Source organism: Pagrus pagrus (assembly GCF_965226575.1).
Source record: "Pagrus pagrus genome assembly, chromosome: 10".
NCBI classification, from domain to species: Eukaryota; Metazoa; Chordata; class Actinopteri; order Spariformes; family Sparidae; genus Pagrus; species Pagrus pagrus.
Window position 1 is genome coordinate 981,795 of NC_140194.1, and position 25,137 is coordinate 1,006,931.

Below are 25,137 nucleotides of genomic sequence, written 5' to 3' on the forward strand. Positions count from 1 at the left end.
CTGAAGAGCTGCTCCTGTATATTAGCAGCTCACAGAACTGAACCAGAACCAGAACTGCAGCTGTCAATATGAGCAGATTTATTGTGACGTTCATCTTGCTTACGAGCTTTTCTGACCCAGTTGGCTCCATGTTGGTGTTGGTTCTGGTGCTGATGAGACGATGTAGTTCACTGAGCGCTTTAACACAAAACTACATGAGGTTTGACTTTAACACAACAAGCTGACACTGACACACTTCTTCCCAATTTTCAATGTTAAATAAAGAGAAGGGAAGAAAACCTTTACTTTGAAGGCTTCCCCCGGAAGTGGTCGCAGTTAGCTTGTGCAGCTTGTTAGCCGCAGCCTCCAGCCTGTTGAGCAGCGGCGCTCGGTCTCAGTCCGGCTCGGAACAGTGAAGGAGGTGAGCTCGGTCCGTCTCTGGAGGAAGTTGTGGGTCTGTCCGCTCGGTACCGACACGACGGGTCACGGTTTGTTGTCTGAGGCGGGAAGAGAAGCGATGTGTTCGGACTGAGAGCTGAAGATGATGAAGAGGAGCTGCAGACTGATCGACTGCTGCCAGGACGACTTCTTCATCAGCAGAGCAGCAGGACAGAGAGGTGACACACACACACACACACACACACGCACACTGACCACGAGGCTGTCAGAATGACTTCCTCTGTTATTTACCTGCACAAACACACTAACAGACACTAAAGTTATGAATATCACTTTTATACCTTCAGGTCCATATTTCATGTGTTTTGGTGCTTTGACTAAATATTAACAACATGATATCAGAATCCTGCGTTAAAATGTCTTAAAGCCACTCGACCCCTGTTGTGTTGAGTTGTTGTGTTGAGTTGTTGTGTTGAGTTGTTAGTTGAGTTGTTTGTTGAGTTGTTAGTTGAGTTGTTGTGTTGAGTTGTTGTGTTGAGTTGTTAGTTGAGTTGTTGTGTTGAGTTATTGTGTTGAGTTGTTATGTTGAGTTGTTAGTTGAGTTGTTGTGTTGAGTTGTTGTGTTGAGTTGTTATGTTGAGTTGTTAGTTGAGTTGTTGTGTTGAGTTGTTATGTTGAGTTGTTGTGTTGAGTTGTTAGTTGAGTTGTTGTGTTGAGTTGTTGTGTTGAGTTATGTTGAGTTGTTGTGTTGAGTTGTTGTGTTGAGTTGTTATGTTGAGTTGTTGTGTTGAGTTGTTAGTTGAGTTGTTGTGTTGAGTTGTTGTGTTGAGTTATGTTGAGTTGTTGTGTTGAGTTGTTGTGTTGAGTTGTTGTGTTGAGTTGTTATGTTGAGTTGTTGTGTTGAGTTGTTAGTTGAGTTGTTGTGTTGAGTTGTTGTGTTGAGTTATGTTGAGTTGTTGTGTTGAGTTGTTAGTTGAGTTGTTGTGTTGAGTTGTTATGTTGAGTTGTTGTGTTGAGTTGTTAGTTGAGTTGTTGTGTTGAGTTGTTGTGTTGAGTTATGTTGAGTTGTTGTGTTGAGTTGTTGTGTTGAGTTGTTATGTTGAGTTGTTGTGTTGAGTTGTTGTGTTGAGTTGTTGTGTTGAGTTGTTAGTTGAGTTGTTGTGTTGAGTTGTTAGTTGAGTTGTTGTGTTGAGTTATTGTGTTGAGTTGTTAGTTGAGTTGTTGTGTTGAGTTGTTGTGTTGGGGTTGTTATGTTGAGTTGTTAGTTGAGTTGTTGTGTTGAGTTGTTGTGTTGAGTTGTTGTGTTGAGTTATTGTGTTGAGTTGTTAGTTGAGTTGTTGTGTTGAGTTGTTGTGTTGAGTTGTTGTGTTGAGTTGTTAGTTGAGTTGTTGTGTTGAGTTGTTATGTTGAGTTGTTAGTTGAGTTGTTATGTTGAGTTGTTGTGTTGAGTTATGTTGAGTTGTTGTGTTGAGTTGTTGTGTTGAGTTGTTATGTTGAGTTGTTAGTTGAGTTGTTATGTTGAGTTGTTGTGTTGAGTTATGTTGAGTTGTTGTGTTGAGTTGTTGTGTTGAGTTGTTATGTTGAGTTGTTATGTTGAGTTGTTGTGTTGAGTTGTTGTGTTGAGTTGTTATGTTGAGTTGTTAGTTGAGTTGTTAGTTGAGTTGTTGTGTGGAGTTGTTGCATCATCTTACTGACTTTTTAATCCCAGAAGTTACAAAGTAATCTCTGAGCTCTCCTCCCGTCGGTAAACAGCTCCGGATCAGAGTCTGATGAGTCTCCGGGCGTTTGTTCCTCCAGAAGCTCTGGATCAGCGCCGGCTCTCAGAGATACTGTCAACAGCCTGATTTTTGGTCCAGGTTAAAAAGGATTCGTTGTTTTGAGTTGGATGACAGTGAACATGGTGTAAAGGACCTTCAGGGCTTCTTGGAGTCAGACGTTACTGAGAGTTCAGCCGGAGGATTTTACAAGGTCGCGTGACTTTAATAGAAATGTAAACTTCTTCTGAGGAAACCCACGAACAAGAAGCAGCTCTGAATTCTGGGCGACTTAACTGTGTCCAAAACAAAAGACGGTAAACAGTCTCATATCACAACATGATATCGGTATGTTGCCCACACCTCTGTAGTCATGGTAACTGGACTTTCATGTGACGTAATAAAGCCATCAGTGTGTTTTTAAAAAGTTTGTTGAAGTTTTGTCACGAACAAGCAGAATGTTAGTAGCACACATCAGATTAGTTCTGTGTGATCTGTAAAGATTAAATCAGCGACGTGTCCGCTGTCGCTGCCGCGCCACCATTTTGTTTCTAAATCGAACATCGATCTAAACGAGTTAAATCAAAAGCAGTTTCATTTGATTCTTCAAGTGTTTTTTTCTCTCCAACGTGTGCACGTCTGAAAACAAACAGACAGAAACAAGCGCTCAAAGGCAACACAGCTAGCTTAATGTTAGCCTGTTAGCCTGTTAGCCTGCACTTCTACACACTTATCCTGTGTGCACGAATCAGCTGACTGGCACTGGAGGAAATGTTGCAGCCACGTCGACCGGTCGAACAGGCAGAAGTCCAACAGAAGCAGAATTACAGAGACGAGAGGAACCAGAGAGGTGACGGACAGCCGGGAGTTAAAGGACAAACACACACTTTAAATGCTACGATCATCACTGTAATCTCCGATGTACAAATATAACCACTTCCTGTAATGATGTGAATATCTTCAGTTCGGGGAAAACGTAGGAAGTCATTTACAGAAGTAGGTGTAGGTTGAAGGAGTGGCAGGTTTGGGGTTTTTCTGAAGATAATGGACTCTGACAGCTGTTGATGTTGAGAGATACAGATACTGTGTGATGGGTTTCAGGGGAATTTCCCTTTACAACCAGTTTACATGAAGGTTTCACTGCAGACTGAGTCAGAAGCAGAAACACAAGATTCATAATGATGTAAAATAAACTTCTTCACTAAAACAGTTTTATATTATTCAGTGTGATGTGACGTAATGAAGCGATCAGTGCGTTTTTAAAAAGTTATTTAGTTTTTATTACGTCACATGTTGAAGTTTTGTCATGAACAAGCAGAGTGTTACTGCAGCGACTTCAGAGAAGCTCTGTAATTAGAAAAATTCAGAAAGTGACGCATCAGCTGCTGCGTCAGACCGACAATAACCAACGTTTGATCTGTGAGGTGTTGTGAACTGTGACGCTCAGTCAGCCGAGTCGGCTGAATGGATCTATATGAAGTCATGTCGAGTTTAAACAGGAACAGTTTTAATAACATTAACTGATGTATCACAGATTTGAATGTGCAGATGATGATTACAAGTCAGTTATAAGTTTTGATCTGTTATTTACTGACCTAAAGTTACAGAATTGATCCCAGTTCAGGATCCATGTTAACCCCACACACACCCAACACACAACCCGCTGACATCCGGCTTTTGTCTTTAGTGTGAACGTGTGAATGTGTTTAATCAACATTTGGGTCGGATGAGTCTGCAGTGGTCTCGTGTGGACCATGATATGATTTACACTGAAGTTAAGGAAGTGAAAACTGCACGTGGATACTTTTGTTTCTGTTCGAGGAGCGCTCGGACATCGTTCAGTCGGTGCCGAGTTTGAAAGTGAAACAGAAGATTGGAGATAAATTAGAAAATGTATATTATTGTCTCTTTATCGATATTTGTGAAATCATAGCTGGTGAATAGAGCCGATAATACGAAGCATAAATGTTTAACTTAATGCTCAACAAGCGCAGCGTCTACATTCGTGTACAGAATTTGGCGGTATGCACCTTTTAAAGTTGGCTCATGAATAAACCCAGAGAAGAAGAAGAGCAGAGCTCGCTGTGGTCGAACTCATCACAGACCAACATGTCGTCGCTGGTGAGGACGTTTTCTGTTGGTTTTTGTTTTGTTTATTCACATGACTTCATGTCAACTTTTACTTTACAGGTCATAAACTTCTTTTTAACAAACATAATTATCTGTTTATCAAAAATTCATATCGTGCGTCCCGACTACAGATGAATAAAAAGTGACCATGGTACCTGTACCTGTCTGTGGCCTCGGTACTGAGCAGGTGTGTCTCTAAACAGAGATGAGAAAGAAAGGAGATGTCTCACTCCTTGCAAAATGATGTGTCTGATTCAGAATATTATTGATTAAGACTTTTAACATCTTCTGGATGTAGTCTGATGATCTGCTGCTTTCTACTGTTACTGCTGAAAAAACCAAAAACACATTCGTCTACTGGCAACAAGAAAGTCACGATTCTGATTCTGAATCAAAACTGGATGTAAATTAATCTCCAGTTTCAGTCATGTAAGTCATAAGCAGTGTTAGTGACGGCCCAGCATCGCTCCCCGAGGAGAATAACATTTAAAGCACACCTGTAAAGACAACAAAGCTAGCTTAGCATTAGCCTGCAGCGTCACTTCCAGACTCTTCTCCTGTGCTGTCAGGACATTTAACCAAAGATCTGTTGACTTTTACTGATCATGTAGCAGCGGCAGAGCTGTGAGTGCTGATGATAAATGTTCAATCTGAATGACGACACATCGAGTCGAGGGTTTGGAGAATCATGTCAACATTACATGCACTAACTTTGCTGTCAGAGTGGTCTCTCTCTCTCTCTGCGTCCTCGTCTGTGTCTGTCTCAGTCCATAATTGCATTAGTCTCTCTGAGTACTTTCTCATGACAGGGGGCTTCTGTTTTAGGATTAGCACACATGCTAACACACACTAACACACAACTAAGCACATGGGAGTGCAGCACAGCGCTCGTCCGCCTCTCCATCACTGCAGATCAGTGTGTTTCTGATCATTTCAGGGGGAAGTTGTGTTTGTCTGTTTGTGTTCGTATTTAATGTTGTAAAGCAAACGCTGTGACTGCGTGGAGCCGGTGAACGTCTCGGTTCGGTTTGTCTGGAGACCGACAGCAGCAGGATTACAGCAGCTTAACGTTACCTCAGAGACCTTCATGCTTCTGGAGCCTTTAAAGGAAACACTCGACATGTTGAGAAATACACTTAATGAGAGTTAAATGAGAAGATTTCACTCTCATGTCTGGACATTAAAACTAAGCCAACAGTCGGTTAGCTTAGCTTACAGACTGGAAACGGAGGGAAACAGCTAGCCTGGCTCTGTCCAAAGGCAACACATACCACCCGTCAGCAGCTCTCTGATTGTATCTCCTTTAATTAATATCTACAAACACCAGAATTTGTAGTTTTGTTTTTTTACAGGTGAACCAACATGTTCATCAGTGAGCTTTAGAGCTGCTGGTGGTTTTGTTCCCTTTGGACGGAGCCAGGCTAGCTGTTTCCCCCTGTTTCCAGTCTTTATGCTAAGCTAAGCTAACCAGCTGCTGCTCATATTTAGCACACAGACACGAGAGTGGAATCAATCTGAACATCCAGAAGAAGATTCAATCCAAACTTGTTGTGTGTTTGAAGTTTGGCAGAAATGTCGGTGTGATGATGTCATGCGTCTCACATGAGATCCACGTGTGAGATGATGCTCACGGTGAAGCAGACACAAACCGAACTGGTCACAAAATATCTGCTGGACTGAAGTCAACATGAATGGATGTGACAGTGGAGGAGGATCTGACGGAGGGCGCGGTGAGGGTGGTGGCGATGGGGGGTGGTGACCTTTTTTTTGATGGCTGGTTTTGGTGTGTACCAGATGGGTCGTCATGGTGACAGTTACATACATGATGACGCCCGACGCCCACTTTTGCAGAGCAGAAGGTGAGATAGTCGTTTTCTTCCCTGAGTGAATCATCTTCGCGAACGTAGACGCTCTTTGTGTCGCTGCAACGAGATGCTGAGAGACGTTCGGCCAAGTAATCAACAGTGTGTGTGTGTGTGTGTGTGTGTGTGTGTGTGTGTGTGTTGATACCACCAAATCCTGTGAATGCTACATGTGGTGAACTGTGCACACACGGTCCTGTTCCCACACACAACCTGTAGTCCCTGGCATGGTCTCAACACACACACACACACACACACACACACACACACACACACACACACAAACACACACACAGACTGCTCTGGTTGTTCCTTCACAGACAAACTTCACTTTCTTCTGTTTTCTTTCCTGTCCGTCACATTTAAGACGTCAGAAGTGTAAGATATGAACTCTTGATGATCAGATGGGCTCAGGCCTCCACAGTCCTGATGTCTCCACACTCTTTATTATTAATCTGCTTCTCTCATTCCTGATCCCGCTGCTGCAGACACGGACGAGTGAGTTTCTCCTCGTTGTTCCTCGTCTCCACTTGCCAGCTGAGAGAGAAATCTGTATTTATTGACCTCCTCTGGTTTTGGCAGGACGCAGCCGAATACACAATAGTGTGTTTGTGTTGACTGTCAGCACGAGGCCTCCCATTGGCTGTGATCAGAGGAGACGGCACAGCGAGAGCCTGTGGGACACACACTGGGCTGTGAGATCCCATCAGCCACCTGGGCGTCCTGGACGGAGACGCGGCCAGGAACGGGAGCGGCTCCGAGGTCGACCTCTTCGCGGCTTTGAGATGAGAGCGAGGAGAAATCAAAGCTTCAGATCAGATCGAGACTCGTAGCTGTGAGACGAAAGTGAGACGCTCTGACCTCGTTAAATCTGCAGCGACACAACTGGTGCTCGCTTGTTTGAATTGTTTTTGGAGGGTTGGTGGTTAAAAATCTAATATATAAGAAGGATTGTTGATTTTACTGTTGAGTTGTGTGGTCAACTGTTTCCAACGATGTCAAACCAGAGAAATCCACGAGTTTACTCAAAGTAACGGTGCGTTTGATTTGGTCGCCTGTCGCTGTAACTTCCAGGAGAGAGAGGAGAACGAGGATCTTCATCAGCAGTGGTGGGTGTTTACAGATGTTCACCGCCAGAGAAGTTGATTTTTTATTTGCATTACTTAGACAGCCAGATTACAAGCATGCACTGAGTGTGTGTGTGTGTGTGTGTGTGTGTGTGTGGACTGAGGTGAACCTCAGACTGAACGAGTTCAGGTTGAGTATTTTTTATGACAGAGTCTAAACTGTCATTAAAAACTCCCACAAAACGACTTTTTTGCAGCCGTTGAGCCTGACACTGATGTAGAGGTGAGAGCAGACACGTGACATTAAAAAGATGTGAACACTGATTTTGACTTCCTGTGTTTGACTCTGGTACATGTTGACTCCTCTCTCTGCTCGGTCAGAACCAGCGAGGCGTCTCCTCCTCTGCTGCTGTCAAACTGTTTGTTTCTGTGGATGCTTGAGATTTCTTTGATCTACGAGTCTGTGGCCGACCTCCAGTGAAGGTGTGGTGTTTCCCTCATAATAAAACTCGTTTCCTCCTCTCTGAAGGATTTAACGTTGGTACAAAATGGTAAAAACAAGTTTGACGGCGAGAGATCAGACTGAAAGCAAAACCTAACTCGTCTAAAGGACGATATTTCCTTTCGCTTCAACATACAATTAGTGTTGAGTCATTCGCTTTCCTGCCATTAAAACGTCTCTGTCACTCTGTAATCATGACCAACTCCAGCTTTTTACTCAACAAGGTTTTATTTCCTTTTTTTCTGCAGTGCACACATGCACGTACACTCCCTCAGTCACACAAACACACCATGTAAGCAACAGTCACTGTAATCTTCCCACACTGACTAAATTACATTTGTGGCTGTGTCGGTTTCAGAGAGAAAAAAAGAGATAAATATATCACAGACAATAAACCGACTCCGATTCAAAGAAACTCAAACGTACATGTACAAAAATACATCGGGGACGTGTGGTGACAGCAGAGCGTGAAAGCTGTCACCCTTCACAGAACCAGAACTGAGAGCGCAGCCTGGCTGTCTGTGGTTTCTGGAAAGCGAGGCAGAGTGAGACCTCTGTGCTGTAAACAAACAGGCAGATCTCGGGTCAGTGCCGTTCTACAGGAAGCTGCGGTCCGAAGAAAGCCGGCGGTTCTGTGTTTCTAAATGAATCAGACGCTGCTGACAGCAGGAAGTAAAACCTGCACAGCGCTGCTGACAGGAGACCTCCACCTGTCTGTGAACAGCTCAGCATCACGTCTCATCCAATGAACCTCTTCTCTCCAGCTTCTAGTGTAAAACAGTATCTCCAGAACTGTTGGATGGATTTCTAAAGAGCCATAAACATGAAGTCATGGGTCGAACATTTTATTTCCTCAGTGATAACGAGTTAAATTTTGTTATCTTGAGATAACGAGATAAATTCATCCGTCAGCACAACAAAACAAAAGCTTGTTCCCTCTCATTCTTCACTGCTTCATGTTGAGCGTGCAAACACGGCGTCTCGACAAGTGTAGCAGCTGATTTAATCTGAAAACGCCAGATGAAGCTCGTCATCCATGAACAGAATAAAACACAGAGCAGAGTGTGTGTGACGGTCCAGTCGTCGTCTCATGATTAAAGAAGCTCCGTTTGATCTTTGAGTCATAAACTCGACCTGTGATCACACATCCGGACACAAAACAGCTTTTCTTACCAAAAGCACTTTTTAACTAGCTCGTTATCTCATGATAATGACACAAACAATTACATTTTTTAACATTCAAACTCAAAATTTAAATATTTACAGTATTAATGAGGTAATAACACAAACTCTATTATTACTCTATATTTAAAGGTTCGTGACAGTAAAGTCATTTTCTGATGCTGCTGACGCTTTTTCATTTAACGTGTGTGTCCTTTCTCCTCAGCAGCCAGGGTGCATGATGGGATCTTTCCGGCGTCCAAGGCCCCGGTTTATGAGTTCTCCGGTTCTGTCAGACCTGGCCCGGTTCCACGCCAGCTCACCTGCGCTACAGATCTCCAACACCAGAGTGTGGAACAGGTGAGAGAGACAGAACGCTGTGCGACTGGATCAGTGTTTGAACCCGAACCCACCTCACAGAACGACCAGTTAGTTTCATGCAGACTGTCTGACTCCATAATCCCACAAAGTCCAGATATTATCCTCGTGTTTAGGACACAACGAGTGTGTGTGTGTGTGTGTGTGTGTGTGTGTGTGTGTGTTCAGTATCCATCAGTATCCATCCTGTCCTCACTGATCTGACGTCTGGGAAAAGCTTGTTTCAACTTTGACATTCAGATTAAATGTTTGCTGTGAGCGGGACGATGACCTCGGTTTCCCTAAAGGTCGCATGTCACATCTTTTCCTGCTTTTTCTAAAAGGAGCACTGAAACTAACTTTAAAAGTGAATCTTCAACACAGGGAAATCTTAAGTTTACTGTCAATCCTGTTAAAGTTTAAAAGGTTAATACAATTTACAAAGTTCTTCACAAACGACTGAGAAGTTCGTCATCATGTGTCTTTGTTGGACAGATTTCCACTAAACTTGGATGGAGGATGGGTCTCAGTCCAGAACAGACCCCAGTAACTTCTGGTGTGGATCTGGATAAAGGGACTGATCCGGGATTGTTTTCTTATTTGGGACGTTTTCACACATTTTCACCAATTTCTCAGGAAATAGATGGAAAAAAAAAAAAAAAATCAGGTTATTTAGGTGGCTGGTATCTACGAGCAGAGGTATGCGCTCTACGCAGTGCCATTCTAGTTAATAATCAGTTTTCTTTTGAATCTTTTCTTTCTTATCATTGCAGCTTTAGTATGAATCTGTTTTATATAATTCACAATAAAATAATGAAACTAATTAAAAAAGATTTAAAAGATAAAAAATCGTTAAACTGCACGAGGACAGCAAACTGCTAAACTAAATATGGAGGCGAACAGCAGCTCAGCGGATGTGTTGGTCGACTTTAATGATGATTATGATGGTGTGTGTGTGTGTGTGTGTGTTATGGGTCCAAACATCAGCTTAAACCAGAGGAAAAGGTGCTGTCTCGTGTTGTTCCAGAGAGAAGAACCGGTTCTGTTGAAGGTCAGCAGTCTGAGGCCGTCATCAGGTCGGATCAGATGATCCAATCAGACGGTTTCCTGTTGGGTCGAAGTTACAGAAAGTGTGAGACTTTAATTACAATGATTTGGAGACGGGTCACAGCCGTGAGTCCATCATTGATCTTCTGCCTCCTATCTGGGGCGGGATTCAAGACGTCCCTCTCCACACAAACATCTAGCTCCAGATTAGATATATAATCCCTCCGGTGTGTTCTGGGTCTGCCCGTGGTCTCCTCCCAGAACCTCCACAGGAAGTCCAGGAGGATCCTGATCAGATGCTGAACCACCTCTGAACAGGGAGGAGCATCAGCTCTACGCCGAGCGTCCTGCAGGTGTCTGAGCTCCTCCCTCTGTCTCCAGGAGGGCTGCAACCAACGAGTGTACGCAGGAGAAAACATTTCATTTCATGATGATCCAGATAATCATCAACATACTCTAAAGCGCTAAAACATCCTGGGCTCACTTTAACCTTGACTCGCTGGCTGTTCGCTCAGGAGCGCTGAGATGAAGCGCTCGTGCGCTGAGAGAAGAAACGCTGCTCGTGCATCTCGTCTCGCCGCTGTGTGCTCCACACTGATCCTTTGTGGTTTACTGTCTTTGTTTTTTATTTGACATCGGGACATCAGAGCGAGGAGGATGTGCGTGATGACATCATCCATTGGAGACAAAAATACGGTGAATATCATCGCCACAGTGACGTCACCAGAGCCTTTCTGAAGAGTTGAGGGATTTTCAACTCGTTGCAAAGAAAAGGGTGGAGCGCTCTGGAAAAAGACGCTGGGCGCTGCGCCTTCTCTCTGGGCGGCCAGCGACACTCACTCCTCATTGAACAAACTGAAATTGAAAGAAAGACACTGGTGTTCAGACAATAATGCTATGTGGACACAGAGCCTAAGGTCACATGCGATCCTCCTCCAGCGTCTCTGTGTTGCTCCTGACCCTCGGCCTGTGCAGCTCGCTCTGTGTGTTGAGGTGTTTTCGGCTCAGGCGGCAGAAACTTGCAGCTCCTCTGAGTCTTCGGCCCGTTTCCTGCTCTCCCCAGCGTCGGGCAGGATGTTTAGTAGGAAGTGGAGGTGGCAGCCGGGCCACGTCCTGTCAACCAGCTGAGTCACATATGACGGTCGTCACACACTGAGCCGACACACACACTGAGCCGACACACACTGACTGAGCCGACACACACTGAGCCGACACACACTGACTGAGCCGACACACACTGAGCCGACACACACTGAGCCGACACACACTGACTGAGCCGACACACACTGAGCCGACACACACTGAGCCGACACACACACTGAGCCGACACACACTGACTGAGCCGACACACACTGAGCCGACACACACTGACTGAGCCGACACACACTGAGCCGACACACACTGAGCTGACACACTCCACAACTGTCACACATTTGTGTTTAAAACTTTTCTACACAAGCAGTGGTGGGACATTTCTCAAGTATTGTACTTTAAATTTAAGATACTTCACTTGAGTCTTTTGACTCCACAAATCAAACTGCTTTGTTCACTGACACATTTGTTATCATGTACTCCAGATCAGCTCCCTGCAGGACACGTAACTTAAATGATCCACAACTTCATGACCTCTGAGCTGACCTGCATTTGTTTGTGTGTCCTCAGCGTCCAATCAGCTGTCATCAAGGTGTTCCAGGGTGGAGCGCTGCAGACCAACGAGCTGTACACACTTAACGAGAGCATCAGGTAACGAAGACGTCTTCTTCTCTCTTCAGTCAAACCCAGTCATCGTCTCCTCCTGATGATATAAAGTCAGGCTCAGTCATCGTCTCCTCCTGATGATATAAAGTCAGGCTCAGCCATCGTCTCCTCCTGATGATATAAAGTCAGTCATAAATATTCCTGTTGTTCCAAGAAGCAGGTTTCCTTTGTTACCAGGATTATTCAGTGATTAAAGAACCGGGCTCAGATCCGTTAACGTGTGTGTATATTCACAACTAAACTGTTTTACTCAGAATATAAGTCAGTGAACTGGAACAGGCCTGAAGAGTTGAAGAGGAGAAACATGGCGGCTGTCGCTCCCTCCTGAACTGCTTCCTGTCTTTGCAGGTGGCTCCTTAAAACAGAGATGGGCTCCTTCATCACAGACTACTTCCAGGTACTTTCAGTCTGCATTTCCTGTTTTTCTCCTGTTTATAAAACCTGACAGTTTAACTGAGTTCATGTCAGCAGCGTCTTCCTCGAGGAGTCTGTTTGTGTTCACCAGTCAGAGGAAACACGACTGCGGTCGCTCCACTTCCTGTAACTGTTTGTTACAGTCATACTTTGATCATCAGTGTGACGAGGCACGGTGTCTCAGGTTGATACAGTATGATAACGATATTTTGGCTCATATAAGTGTATGAAATAATCCTACAACAGACATGTTTTCTAAAATCATCAGAAAGTTTAACAGGAATAAATGATACACAGTAAACCTTACTGGAGATATATAATCATAAAGACATAGATATATATATTTAACAATGGTATATTATGCCTTCATCATGACATAACGAATAAAATGCAGCTTTGATCCATTAACCTCTTTATCTGGCACCATATACCCGCCAACATATGAAGGAGGAATGACGCGGCCTGATCTGAGGGCAGAACATCTTCTCGGACCGACCCAAAGTTTTCATCACAACTCGACTCAATCAGCAGAATCACACGTTACTAAACTCCATGTTTCATCATTCTGAAGTCAGTGATCATAAATATTTAAACTTAATTACAAATTAGAAATAAAACAAGAATATTTATTTGTTGGAAACGACCTCTTGTGTCCCACCTTCAGTAACATCACTGCTGTAACATCACTGCAGTAACATCACTGCTGTAACGATCTGTGCATGTGTTTCATCACATCCACAGGTGGGACGTTGGTTAAATGGTGAAACAGTACAGTCCATGATGGCATGAGACCGCTGTCCTCTGGACACTAAAGGTTTTATTATCCAGAAAGAGAAGAATAAAAACCACATCAGGCTCGTCCCCTGTCCCCTGTTGCCTGTCCTATCTCCTCTGGTCCTCTGTCCTCTGTCCTCTGTCCATGTCGACACATGTAAGAAACAGCAGCTCAGTGTCGGTCTGAAACTGGATCCAGACACAGCGGACGGTGAAGCGTCACTGAGGTGTGAGGCTCCTCCAGTCTGGACTGATGGTGTGATGTGAAGCTCACAGCCGGCTGCAAACTGTGAAGATGTTTATCTGTCTGGCAGGAGAAGCTGGACAAGCATCAACTTGTTCAGCTCCCAGCTGCTGGATTGAAATTGATTTGAACACTGCATACTGCAGATGTTCAGCTGCACGGCACCTCAGCGCTCATGTGACACGACGTGAGTGTGATTATGATCACAGACGGTTGTGAGCCGGGTGTTCGGACCGCTGGACCGCAGTCAAATACTGAGACAAAACTGTCCCCTGAACATGTCCACAGCTCGAGGCAGCTGGATTGAATCCCTCTTGTCAGACTTCACGCTTGTGTCTGAACAAAGTGGTTGAACCAATCACTGAAGGCTTTTCTCCATGACAACATGTTTTGACTCTTCTCTGGACTAACTTCAGGAAGACTTTGGTATACCAGCTGGTGGGAGCACTCTGATTGGTTGAAGTTAGCCCATGATAGACGGTGACTTTAACTATCTAAAGCAGTGGACCTTTGCCAGGTCAGCTGATCGAATGAGGCAAAGAGGTCATCAATGAACAGTCCTGCGTTGTGACGCCTTGCATGGATAACAGGGTGGTTAGAGGCTGAAGCCCAAAATGCTTCCTGAGGTCACAGAGTGAAGCAGCAGCAGCAGCTCTTAGTCGAACTAAGCTGATTGCTGCCTCCTCCGCCCTGAAGCTGCAGTCGGCGAACAGCTGAGTGGCTCCTGATCCTCCTCATTAATCGGTCCGGCCTTCAGATAGTGACCTGTAGATCAGCAGATGGTGACGAGGACGATGAGCCGGAAGTGGACAGACGTCCTCTTCCTGTTCAGAGACGACAGCGGGGGAAGACGTCCTGTCACACCTGACTGTAATCTCAACACTGACGCCTGGACTGTCTCACTGCTGACATGTCTTTCCTGTCCACATCCTGAGACAGCTCAGTATCCATCCTGTCCTCACTGATCTGACGTCTGGGAAAAGCTTGTTTCAACTTTGACATTCAGATTAAATGTTTGCTGTGAGCGAGACGATGACCTCGGTTTCCCCAAAGGTCACATGTCACATCTTTTCCTGTTTTTTCTAAAAGGAGCTCTGAAACTAACTTTAAAAGTGAATCTTCAACACAGGGAAATCTTAAGTTTACTGTCAATCCTGTTAAAGTTTAAAAGGTTAATACAATTTACAAAGTTCTTCACAAACGACTGAGAAGTTCGTCATCATGTGTCTGAGACTTCACGGTCACTTCCTGTCCTCAGGAGTGGCTCACACTTCATGTTCCTGCAGTAAACATCTTAGAAACAGCCTTCAGATATTTTGTCCCATTTTTCTGGAATAATAAACTGAAACTTGAGGCTGATATCAGCCGGGCGATTCAACAATGTGTTCGACAAGAATATTTTATAATTTATAATTTATAATTTATAATGCATCTATTTATATTGTCCAGCTGTTGTCTTTATGAATTATATTAAATCTTCTCCCATTTGATTATCATATCTTTGACATTACATAAGCTGCAGCATTTAATGATGATTTTATTAATGATTAATCTGCAGATTATTATTTATCTTCACAATAAATCAATTAATCCTCTAGACTATAAAATGTGAAAATGTTCCTCTCAATATCCCAGAGCACAAAGTGACGCCTTCAGATCGTTTCTGTTGTCCTACAAACAGTCCACAGACTCGTTTAATGTCATAAATGACGAAGAAAAGCAGCAAATCCTCACATTTATGAAGCTGAAATGTTTGACATTTATGTTTGAAAACGACTGAAATGATTAATAATCAATAATCCGTTTTCTTGCTAATCTTTTCAGCTCGAGTATAAATGTGTTTCATACTATGCAGACGACACAAAACTCTACATAACAGGAGCTGTTTACATGGATGATGTTTCTTTAACAGTGTTCAGGAACGTTAATATTAAAAGTAATGCATTATGTTACAAGATTACTGTCATTAAAAAGAAACTTGTTACGTTACTGCGTCATCTACTGAGAAAATGAACATGTTTTAGTATTTTAGGGTTACCAAAAGACAAAGACAATAACCATGTCACTGCCACCTTAAAGAAAAGCAAGAATTACAGGATTTCTGTCCAAACAAGATACAGAAAAACTTTTAAAATAATTCGACCTGTAACTTATTTTTAATCGGTAACTATTTATTTGCTTGCCTTTGCTTTTTGTTTTTGATGCGTCTTTGTTTGTTGGACAGATTTCCACTAAACTTGGATGGAGGATGGGTCTCAGTCCAGAACAGACCCCAGTAACTTCTGGTGTGGATCTGGATAAAGGGACTGATCCGGGATTGTTTTCTTATTTAGGACGTTTTCACACATTTTCACCAATTTCTCAGGAAATAGATGGAAAAAAAATAAATAAATCAGGTTATTTAGGTGGCTGGTATCTACGAGCAGAGGTATGCGCTCTACGCAGTGCCATTCTAGTTAATAATCAGTTTTCTTTTGAATCTTTTCTTTCTTATCATTGCAGCTTTAGTATGAATCTGTTTTATATAATTCACAATAAAATAATGAAACTAATTAAAAAAGATTAAAAAAATAGATTAAAAGATAAAAAATCGTTAAACTGCACGAGGACAGCAAACTGCTAAACTAAATATGGAGGCGAACAGCAGCTCAGCGGATGTGTTGGTCGACTTTAATGATGATTATGATGGTGTGTGTGTGTGTGTGTGTGTGTGTGTGTGTGTTTCAGAACCAGCTGCTGACCCGAGGTCTGTCTGAAGTCCTGGATCAGGTCCTCGTCCACTCTGGTGAGACTGGTTCGTGGTTTCTGACGTCCCGTCTCCTGATAACCAAAAGAACGAGCAAACGTGATCTTAATGGTTCAGAATTCAAATGAAATGTAAAAATAAGACGATAGATTCAAAAGCTTTACGTCTTTGTTTCAGCGCTTAGCATCACTTTAGTTGGGTTTTTTTCTATTTCCTCTTGGTGTGATTGTAGATGATGCAGCACAGTGAGAGTGTTTACGTGCACACCGGTATCCTGAAATGTCTCCTCAGTTAAAACCGTCTGAACTCTAAACAGAAAAAGGAAGAAACAAAGACACAATGTCTAACCCTCACTCCCTGAACAACAAAACAGAAAACCGTTAAAGTTAAATGTACAGGATGGGTTAGCGACTAGCAACACAAGGCTACTCCGACAAACCACACACTGTAAACCGACTCGCTCTACATTACAGACACACAAACTAGAAACAGTCACAAACGGTCGGAGTCGTGCAGAGTCATCACTGGTCGCGGCGATGACTCTCCACGTCTTCTGCTCCCCAGGAAGTTAAGAACGAGCCAAGCCTCCAGATCGGCCAATCCGCTGTGATGTCATCAGGGGCAGCCAGCCAATCCCTACAGGAGCCAGCAGCGGTCAATTAGACAGAGATCCTCGGAGAGAAAAGAGAGCGCCCACTCTCCGAGGACCAGAGTTAACACAAAATTACACACAATAATACACACAATACACACATTTGTAATCAAATACTGCCAAATTGTGTTTTTTAAATCATGTGTTTAGAAAAAAGCCCCACAGATTAGTTTTTACGTTAGAGGAAACTGTGGCCGCACGCGACAACATGTTTGTTTTCAGGTAATTATCGTCCTTTAACTGGTCGCCAGGACTGACAAACAAATAAGTTCATCATTCTTTTGACATGTTTAATATTTAAGAGTCGCTCCTAGTGACGAAATTCAGAGAAAATTCTCAGGATAACGTTTCTTCGTTCCTTAAGTTTTTTTTTTTATCTGCAAAAAAAATGTATCATTTGTGAAAATGAGAAAAAACAGCAGTTGAAATGTTTTTTTTACTTTTTTTCCCCCACAGCGAACAAAGAAAATTAGTTCAGAAATATAATCCTGGTTAAATGTTATTTTTTACAGAGCCCTCTGAGGGTCATGGTGAGAAGTTTTTGGGATCCATCGAAGGGTTAGGGTTTTTCCCTCCGTTCCTTCTGAGCCGCGTCATCATGGATCAGACACAGCGACCTCTTCAGCTTCTCTTCGGGCGCAGCAGATCGCCGGGGGAGAGGCCGAAGAGGGCGATGTGTTCGATCCACAGTAGCACGACTCAGATAAGAGTGGTTCTCGCCGTGACCCTCAGGGGGATCCATCATTTTCACCTGACAAAATTTTCCCCACCTGTTTCACAGATTAGAACAACGAACGATTTATCCTTGAAAACCTTTTATCCACCTGTTAAGTCATGAACACAGGAGAGATTTAGATCACCTGGAAGTTCGTCTCTCTTTCCTCTCAGGCTTCCGTAAAATCTCAATTGACTTTTCTTGTGTCTCACTCAGATAATAATAACGTGTCTTTATGTTTTTGTTTACTTCGGGTTCTGTCTGTAGTCCTGATTGGACACGTGACGACTTTGTGTTGATCAGTTGTTGCTCAGTTTGTTTCTGTGTTGGATCGTGTTTCTGTTTAAAGCTGCTGTGACCCAGAAATCAAAAAGCTTCAGTCTCACCTGATAACACAGTGTTTGTGTTTACAGACTGCAGAACAACACAAACATTAATTTGAGGTTTAACGAGTTAATTTCCTCCGCCGTGCGTCGGGCATATTGGATGTTTGTGCTGTGTTTCCATGGTAACCAGCTGTGGTATCCCACAGGTGAGGAGCAGCTCGTCGTCCTCGCCGACATGTGGGACAGATTCTTCACAGAGATCCTGCCCACCCTGCAGGCCATCTTTTACCCCGTCCAGGTACACACACATTGTGTTCATTCGTTTCTTCATTCACACTCACAGAGACGCATCTGGTCATCAGAAGTGTCAGTACTTGATTACTTTTCATATCATGTGTTTTAAAATAATACGATATCTGCGCTCTATGGTATCAGACGCACTGACGCTTTATTAAAAACAGATCTATAATCAGATTTTCAACTAAAGGCTGCTTAGATATTAACATAATCATGAATTAGCATGCTAGCACTTAGCTCAAAGCACCACAGCCTGACAGAGTCTGTTCACATTTGGTTTTGCCATTTGTTCTGAGTGATCCGATCACGAGTGGACAGCTTTAAGCCCGTCGATTCACACCTGGCAATAAATACGTCTCAGCACGCTTCTGATTGACCTCTTCTGATCTCAATTCCCCACTTTACATGTAAATATACACCAACATCACTACACACGTTTCTTTACTAAAGAAAGAAATAGAAAATGTTTTGCATAAAGCAAGCAAAAATGTTTATAAAGTGTCTCCAACTCAACAACTCACTAAACTGACACATTTGTTAAGGGAGTCTGGGGACAAAGAAGTCGCCTATACTGGTTACTGTTTAGTGTGTTTGTAAAATGTGACATGTTTAGATCAATAAAATGTTTCTTCTTTCATAAATTGAGTGTAAATGGTGAAATCAGTGTAAACAGTGTGTTCAAACAGCTGCTAAATGTTGGCAGGTAAGACTTTAGCACTTTAGACACAGAAGCAGACAGGCTGGTACAGCCATGCTGCCACAAACTGACACTTTTTACAAGGAAACAAACAACTGACTGTTTTCATTTAATGCTGAATTTACAACAAGGAGACAATGATTCAGGATCTGTCGGAGCTGTTTAACACAGTTTATCTAGTTTCTCCTCATGAAACAACTCTTAAAATCACTACATTTGTTAGAGTCTGGTGATGTTGTGGTGACTGGTTCAGTGGTTGGGTCAGTTGAGTAGGTGGTCCTTCTGTGTGGCCACCACCTCTGAGAGCTGTCCAGCTGTGATCAGATCACTCAGTACAGATGTTGATACCAGTGTGTATTTGTGTGTGTGTGTGTGTGTGTGTGTGTGTGTGTGTGTGTGTGTGTGTGTGTGTGTGTGTGTGCAGGGGCAGGAGCTGACGGTGAGGCAGATGGCTCTGTTGGCCTTCAGGGACCTGGTGCTGTTGAAGCTCCACCTGGAGGAAACTCTGGGTACTGCAGCCTCCGTCCCTCCACCTGTCACACAGATGCTGCTGGTGCTGCAGGTAAACACTTCCACTTGTTTGTAAACATGCTTTTGTAGTTTTTGTTTTCATTTCTGTGGGTTATGAAAACACTGTGAGAAGCTGAAGGTGGCAGCATCACTGCAGGTCAAGAAGCAGTAAGACAGGAGATCAAAGTTAAATGTTGTTAATAAAATAATATGAAGATCGAGGTTGAAGCAGGAAATGTGTCTGTAAACTGTGATGGACGTTTGAAACAGAAGCTTCGGATTTAAATTCTCGTTTTCACCGAGTCAAACCGAGTCGAGCCGGGCAGACAGATGTCGTGGAAAAACACCATAAACTCAGAAATCTTTCCTCAAATGGTCACGAAGGTTCTTTAAAACGAGAAAGTTTTAATTTTATCTCTTATTTTCTTTGTTGAAAAACACCAGCCTGCTTCTTTCATTACTTTCTTGTTCTTTCACTTCAGCGTTTCTAATAGTTGGATGCTAAATATTAACAATGTCACATTCAAGTCTACATTTAAGTTCAATTAAAGAATCTTAACTAATTATTTTTATTAAACTCAGCCGTATTCTTCTGCAACAGGTTCCTGAGTGGTCTGTTCCTGATGATTTTTAAGTTTTTCACTGCTGCTTTTTTAAACAATTAAGTACTTAAGATGTGAAATGTCAAAGATGTGTCATTAATTAATTGATTGAAGGTTATTTCATCACTAATTGGTTCAGACCCCTGAGTTTAAGGTCCAATTGTAAGAACTCCAACCTGTCAAATACTGATGCTTTGAGACCTTTTACTCACCTCTCCTCTGTCTAAAGAAACAAGACTCAAAGTACTTTAAAATAAGTGATGAACTGCTCTGTGAACATCCTCTCTCTCTCTCAGGGTATCCATGAGTCTGCTGGTCCCAGTCTGGAGTATTACCAGTTGGAGCGCCTGGTGGAGATCGTCGTGTCTCCGTATCTCAGCAACGTTCTGCACAACAGACAGCAGCTCCTGTTAGGTCGGTGCAGCAGGAGCGTTGTAATCTCTCAGACTGACAGTAAACACGTTCTCTGCCTTAACGCATCATAAAGTAAGCGCTGGTTGCTCAGTGTGTGACGGCTGTAGTGAAATCACACATCTGCGTTTAGATTGGTTCCCTGTTAACGTCACTCTGCTGCCAGGCTGTGGCAGAGGTCGGAGGTCGGAGGTCAGAGGGCGTGGCTCTGTAGTAATAAGCCGTTTAAATCCTCTCAGCAGGGAGGTGAGCTGCTTCATCCGCTGCTGCTGGTTTCACTCCTGCAGCGCCAGGTGAATGAACTCGAACTGAAACTCACCTGCTGAGCTGAGGGTGGCCGCGGGCCTCGGCTATAAACGTAGCGTACGAGCACAGTCTGCACATAAATCTATAAACTACCTCTGACCTGTGACCATGACTTTAAACAAATAAATCAATATCTGTTTAATAAACAGCTTCCCGGAGTGCACACACACACACACACACACACACACACACACACACACACACAGACACACACACTGTGAGAATGCAAAAGGACGAGCGCCATGTTAGGGTAAAAAAACACACAAAGACGTGTTAGACAAACAGCTGATTATAGATAACGAATAAACAGTTAAATCTACATGTGGACGTTGTAAAATGATGTAATTCTCATTAGTCCAATAAGTCTCATTATTGAGTTTTCGTGAATTTATTTTTATACTTATATTGATCGATCAGGATCATTTTGTGAAAATAAATACTACCTCCGGATTGGACGTCTCTTCTTGTTCCTGTTATCAGAATGCTGCAAACTGGCCTGATCGGACATATTTGATTAAAATTAATAATTAAGTTCATAGCATGTCAGAAAAAAGTGAAAAATGCGGATAAAACTTTCCTAAAGTTCGGAGTGATGTCACCACATTTCTCGTTTTCAGTCTAAAACCACAAAATATTCAGTTTACTGTCGAAGACGATGGAGAAAAGCAGCAAATTGTCACAACTGAGAAGCAGGAACTGTGGACTGTTATAAACAGTTGCTGATTAATTAAATCAATCAATTAAATCCATCAATCAGTAATCGTGTTATTGCAGGATCAGGAGTTTACCTGAAGCTGCATCAGGAGAAGACTGAAGTTGAGAAAATGCAACAACTTCATGTCACTAAATTATCTTTGTAATAGATTCCTTTAAATGTTTTTAGTCTATATATAATTTGGGGAATAAAGTATAAGTTTAAACTTATTTGGAAAATACTTGTAAATAAACTTGTAACTTGTAACTTGTAAAACTTGTAAATTAAGTTAATACACCTCCGTATCACCTTTAAAAAAAAAAAACGTATTGAGTGTGGCTAACAGATGCTAACATAAATACAAACTCAAGCCTTTGTGTGTGTGTGTGTGTGTGTGTGTGTGTGTGTGTGTGTGTGTGTGTGTGTGTACAGGGGAATGTGTAATCTTTGAGCAGGTTTCACAAACAAACTCAAACCTCCCGTGAACTCAGCGCGGCTCTGAAGGCTGATCAGATTAGCGTCCTAATCCCTGCTGTGAATGGAAACAGGAAGGTTTTCACTGCAGTTGCCACTCAGCCATCGAACAGTACTGTACTGTTACATAATACGAACATATGAACATTTCACACGGGAGTTAATCCTGAGAAAAACCTGCAGGAACACACACACATCATAAACTCCTTCATTAGAACAAGTAGATAAAAAGTGTTATTAGTATATTTTTGTTGTTGTCATTCTCTTGAATATTACCTAAAGTAAAGGAACAGTACAAAATGAAAACCCAGTCATCATCTCCTCCCTCCATGCTGAGGAAAGTCAGGTGAAGTCTCGTAGTCCACCGAACATTTCTGGAACAGTTTAATAAAAGTTTATTTTCTGTCTCCTCCTCCAGATTCCCGCCATCTGCGGTCGTCAGGGTCGTTGCTAGGTGACCAGTCCCAGCCGGAGATCACCGTCACTCAGCATCATAACTCCTCCGACTCGTCGTCTCTGGCTCCGCTGGTGGAGCAGGAGGGCGAGGCGTACCTGGAGAAGTCTGGCGGTGTGCGGCGCCACACGGTGGCCAACGCACACTCTGATGTCCGGCTGCTGTCAGCGTCGGGCAGGATGCATGCTGGGACGGAGAAGGACAATGGGATGGGAGGGGGAGAGGGAGGCGTGGGGTTCGTGGTGGGAGGCGGGCCGATGAGTCCCAGGCCGTTCTGCAGCCAACCGGACATGATGGAGGCTCCGAGGGGAGGAGTTATCTGCTAGCGCTAATGAGACAATGGACACGTGAGACGATGCTGGACGGGAGAAGAAACAAGAGGACGGGGACAGGAAGTAACAGGGCATCATGGGAATTAGAGCGTGTTAGGAGCAGCCAGACCCTGATGAGATGAAATAATGAGACAGGAAATAAAAAGACAAGATGGGACAAGAAGACGGACTGCAGGAAACAAAACAGGAGACAGGAAACCACAGAAGAAGACAGAAAACAGGACAGGATACAGAAAACAGGAAGTGACAGGACAGGAAACGGGTCAGAGGAAGTGTTTGTACTCATCTGTCCCACAGCTGCCAGCAGGACGAGCAGCTCTGTACTGGGAGGACTGTCTGAACCAGTGACACTGATCCAGGATCAGGCTCTGTGTGTTCAGGGTTGTACTGATCCTGTGAACAGAACCGGACTGCGGGTTCTGAGTCTGCTCAGGTTCACTTGGATACGTTCTCTTTTAGGAATGTAAATAAATAATAAAGATTAAATAAACTAATTGATAAATAACCTTTAAATCCTCACGTGTCTGTCAGTCATGTTGACAGTAGCGATGTGTCGCTGTAGTGTTGCTGAACGCTGCAGTCATCACCAGAACCACCAGAACCACCAGCTCAGCAGCAGTTTCACTACCCAGAAGGACATTTTAGAAAGTTACACTCAGTTCCTCACATAGAATTTTTTTTTTCACTTGTTCCAAACAGAAAAAAGGTTTTTGTTGCCGGTCGTGTACATTAAAAAACACATGTTTTACTCAGCTCCACAAAGACATTTGTTTTTGTCTCAGTTGCCCACACACAGAAAACATTTTATCTTTCTCTCTCATTTTGTTTTTCATTTAGTTCCACAAGGAAAACCTTTTTTTCCTGCTCAGTTCCACACATGAAAGAAAACAATCACACACGCATAGTGAAGTGTAATAATTATTCCATGAACACCTTTCAGTTGTAAAAATATCAGCCAACACAAATCTTAAATCAGTATTTCCCCATTGAGCGCTGTGCCGTCATCACATTCCCTGTTCTGGAGCGCAGCGGGGAGGGCCGGACTCTTTGGTAACGAACTGATCCAGTGATCATAATCGATGGTAGAAATCGAGATTAAATGAAAAAGCATTACAGAATGAACAGCTGCTGTTCATGTTTCACCAAATACCATTTTAGTTTTCATTTAGTTTGTGTGTGAAATCGCTGCAGTGGACACGACTGTGCTGTCAGGTGCACACTGGAGACACACTCTGCCTTCTCCAGTCAGCTCATCAGGATCATCGTCACCACCTGCGAACATGCATTGTATGATTTATTAGAGCCTGTAAATAAAGTCATGTGAAAACAGTGTTTTTTTTTAACATGAAAATGCTCATATTTTTATTGCTCGATTTCTCCATCTGATTGAAAAACGAATTTAACCAGGATAATCTTTCTAAGTTGCGTAATCTTTCTTTCCATCTGTGAAAAGGTGAACAAAAATTTCGCAAGGGAAAAAAAAATTCACGTGTGAATAATTTTGTGTGTGAAACCAGGTGAAAATGTCTGTTTTTCTTATGGTTAAAACGAGTTTTACAAAAACAGACACTTGGAAAAGTGAGCCTCCCAAAAACATTGTTCAAAAAGGAAACATTTCACTCCGTTACACTCAGAATTATTTTTTTCTGAGGATCTGTTTTAAGTCTGATCTACATTTTTTTCTCTTCTGTGTTTATTGTCAAATCTTTTTTTCACCAGGATAAAAAATTCATCCAATTCATATTATTATGACTTGTGATCTGATGGAAAAACAAGTTTAAACAGGATAATCTGTATTTTTTCTTTCCATCTTTGAAAACATGAAATAAATTCACGTTTTTTTTCATGAGAATATTTTCTTTTTTTGTGAAACTGGGTGAAAATGTCTGGTTTTGTTATGGTTAAAACGAGTATTACAAAAACAAACACTTTGAAAAATGAGCCTCACAAAAAGATTGTTCCGCTTAAAAAAAAAGACATTTCACTCCGTCACAAAAAATTGTCCTGAATTTTATTAATATTTTTCTGATGATCTGTTTTCCAAGTCTGATCTACATCTTTTTCTCTCCTGTGTCTGTGACTTGCGATCTGAATTAAAAACAAGTTTAACCAGGATAATCTGTATTTTCTCTTTCCATCTGTGAACACAAAAAATTAAATTGAAGGAGTTAAAAAAAAAAATCACTTTTTTCCCATGAGAATACTTTCTTTTTTTTGTGAAACTGGGTGAAAATGCCTGTTTTTCTTATGGTTAAAACAAGTATTACAAAAACAAACACTTGGTACAGTTTTCTTTTTCTTCTAGAAGATGTCTTTCCTCCTATCAGATTTTCTTCCCCACTCAGTACCAGTAACTCACATTAAAAGAAAATGCATACAAAAAGAAAATTAGAATTTAAATTTCTAGATGTTTTTTCCTCCTAGAAAAAAAATCAGAATTTTTTGAAAAATCAAATCTGAATTATTTATCAGA

General features: G+C 42.5%; 1 protein-coding gene across 6 annotated transcripts; it reads left to right on the forward strand.

The window, feature by feature from the left end:
* Nucleotides 1–79: 79 nt before the first annotated feature.
* prr5l (proline rich 5 like) lies at nt 80–23,420 on the forward strand. 6 transcript variants are annotated; one of them, XM_084363598.1, is made up of 9 exons: nt 80–596; nt 9,081–9,214; nt 11,921–12,001; nt 12,365–12,413; nt 16,176–16,233; nt 18,094–18,185; nt 19,306–19,443; nt 20,290–20,407; nt 22,297–23,420. In XM_084363598.1, the coding sequence occupies exons 2-9, from the start codon at nt 9,093–9,095 to the stop codon at nt 22,656–22,658; spliced, it is 1,020 nt and encodes a 339-aa protein (XP_084219724.1). In that variant the 5' UTR covers nt 80–596; nt 9,081–9,092; the 3' UTR covers nt 22,659–23,420. The 6 variants fall into 6 exon arrangements, with proteins under 6 accessions (XP_084219724.1, XP_084219725.1, XP_084219728.1 ...); XM_084363599.1 differs by having other exon boundaries at nt 9,084–9,214; XM_084363602.1 differs by lacking the exon at nt 80–596 and adding an exon at nt 6,855–6,970.
* Nucleotides 23,421–25,137: the final 1,717 nt, after the last annotated feature.

Bases quoted from the DNA above. Each gene is read 5' to 3' on its own strand.
- prr5l (XM_084363598.1), top strand. From the start codon at position 9,093: ATGATGGGATCTTTCCGGCGTCCAAGGCCCCGGTTTATGAGTTCTCCG. The intron at 12,002-12,364 runs GTAACGAAGACG...CTGTCTTTGCAG, and splicing joins ACACTTAACGAGAGCATCAG to GTGGCTCCTTAAAACAGAGA. The intron at 18,186-19,305 runs GTACACACACAT...GTGTGTGTGCAG, and splicing joins CCATCTTTTACCCCGTCCAG to GGGCAGGAGCTGACGGTGAG.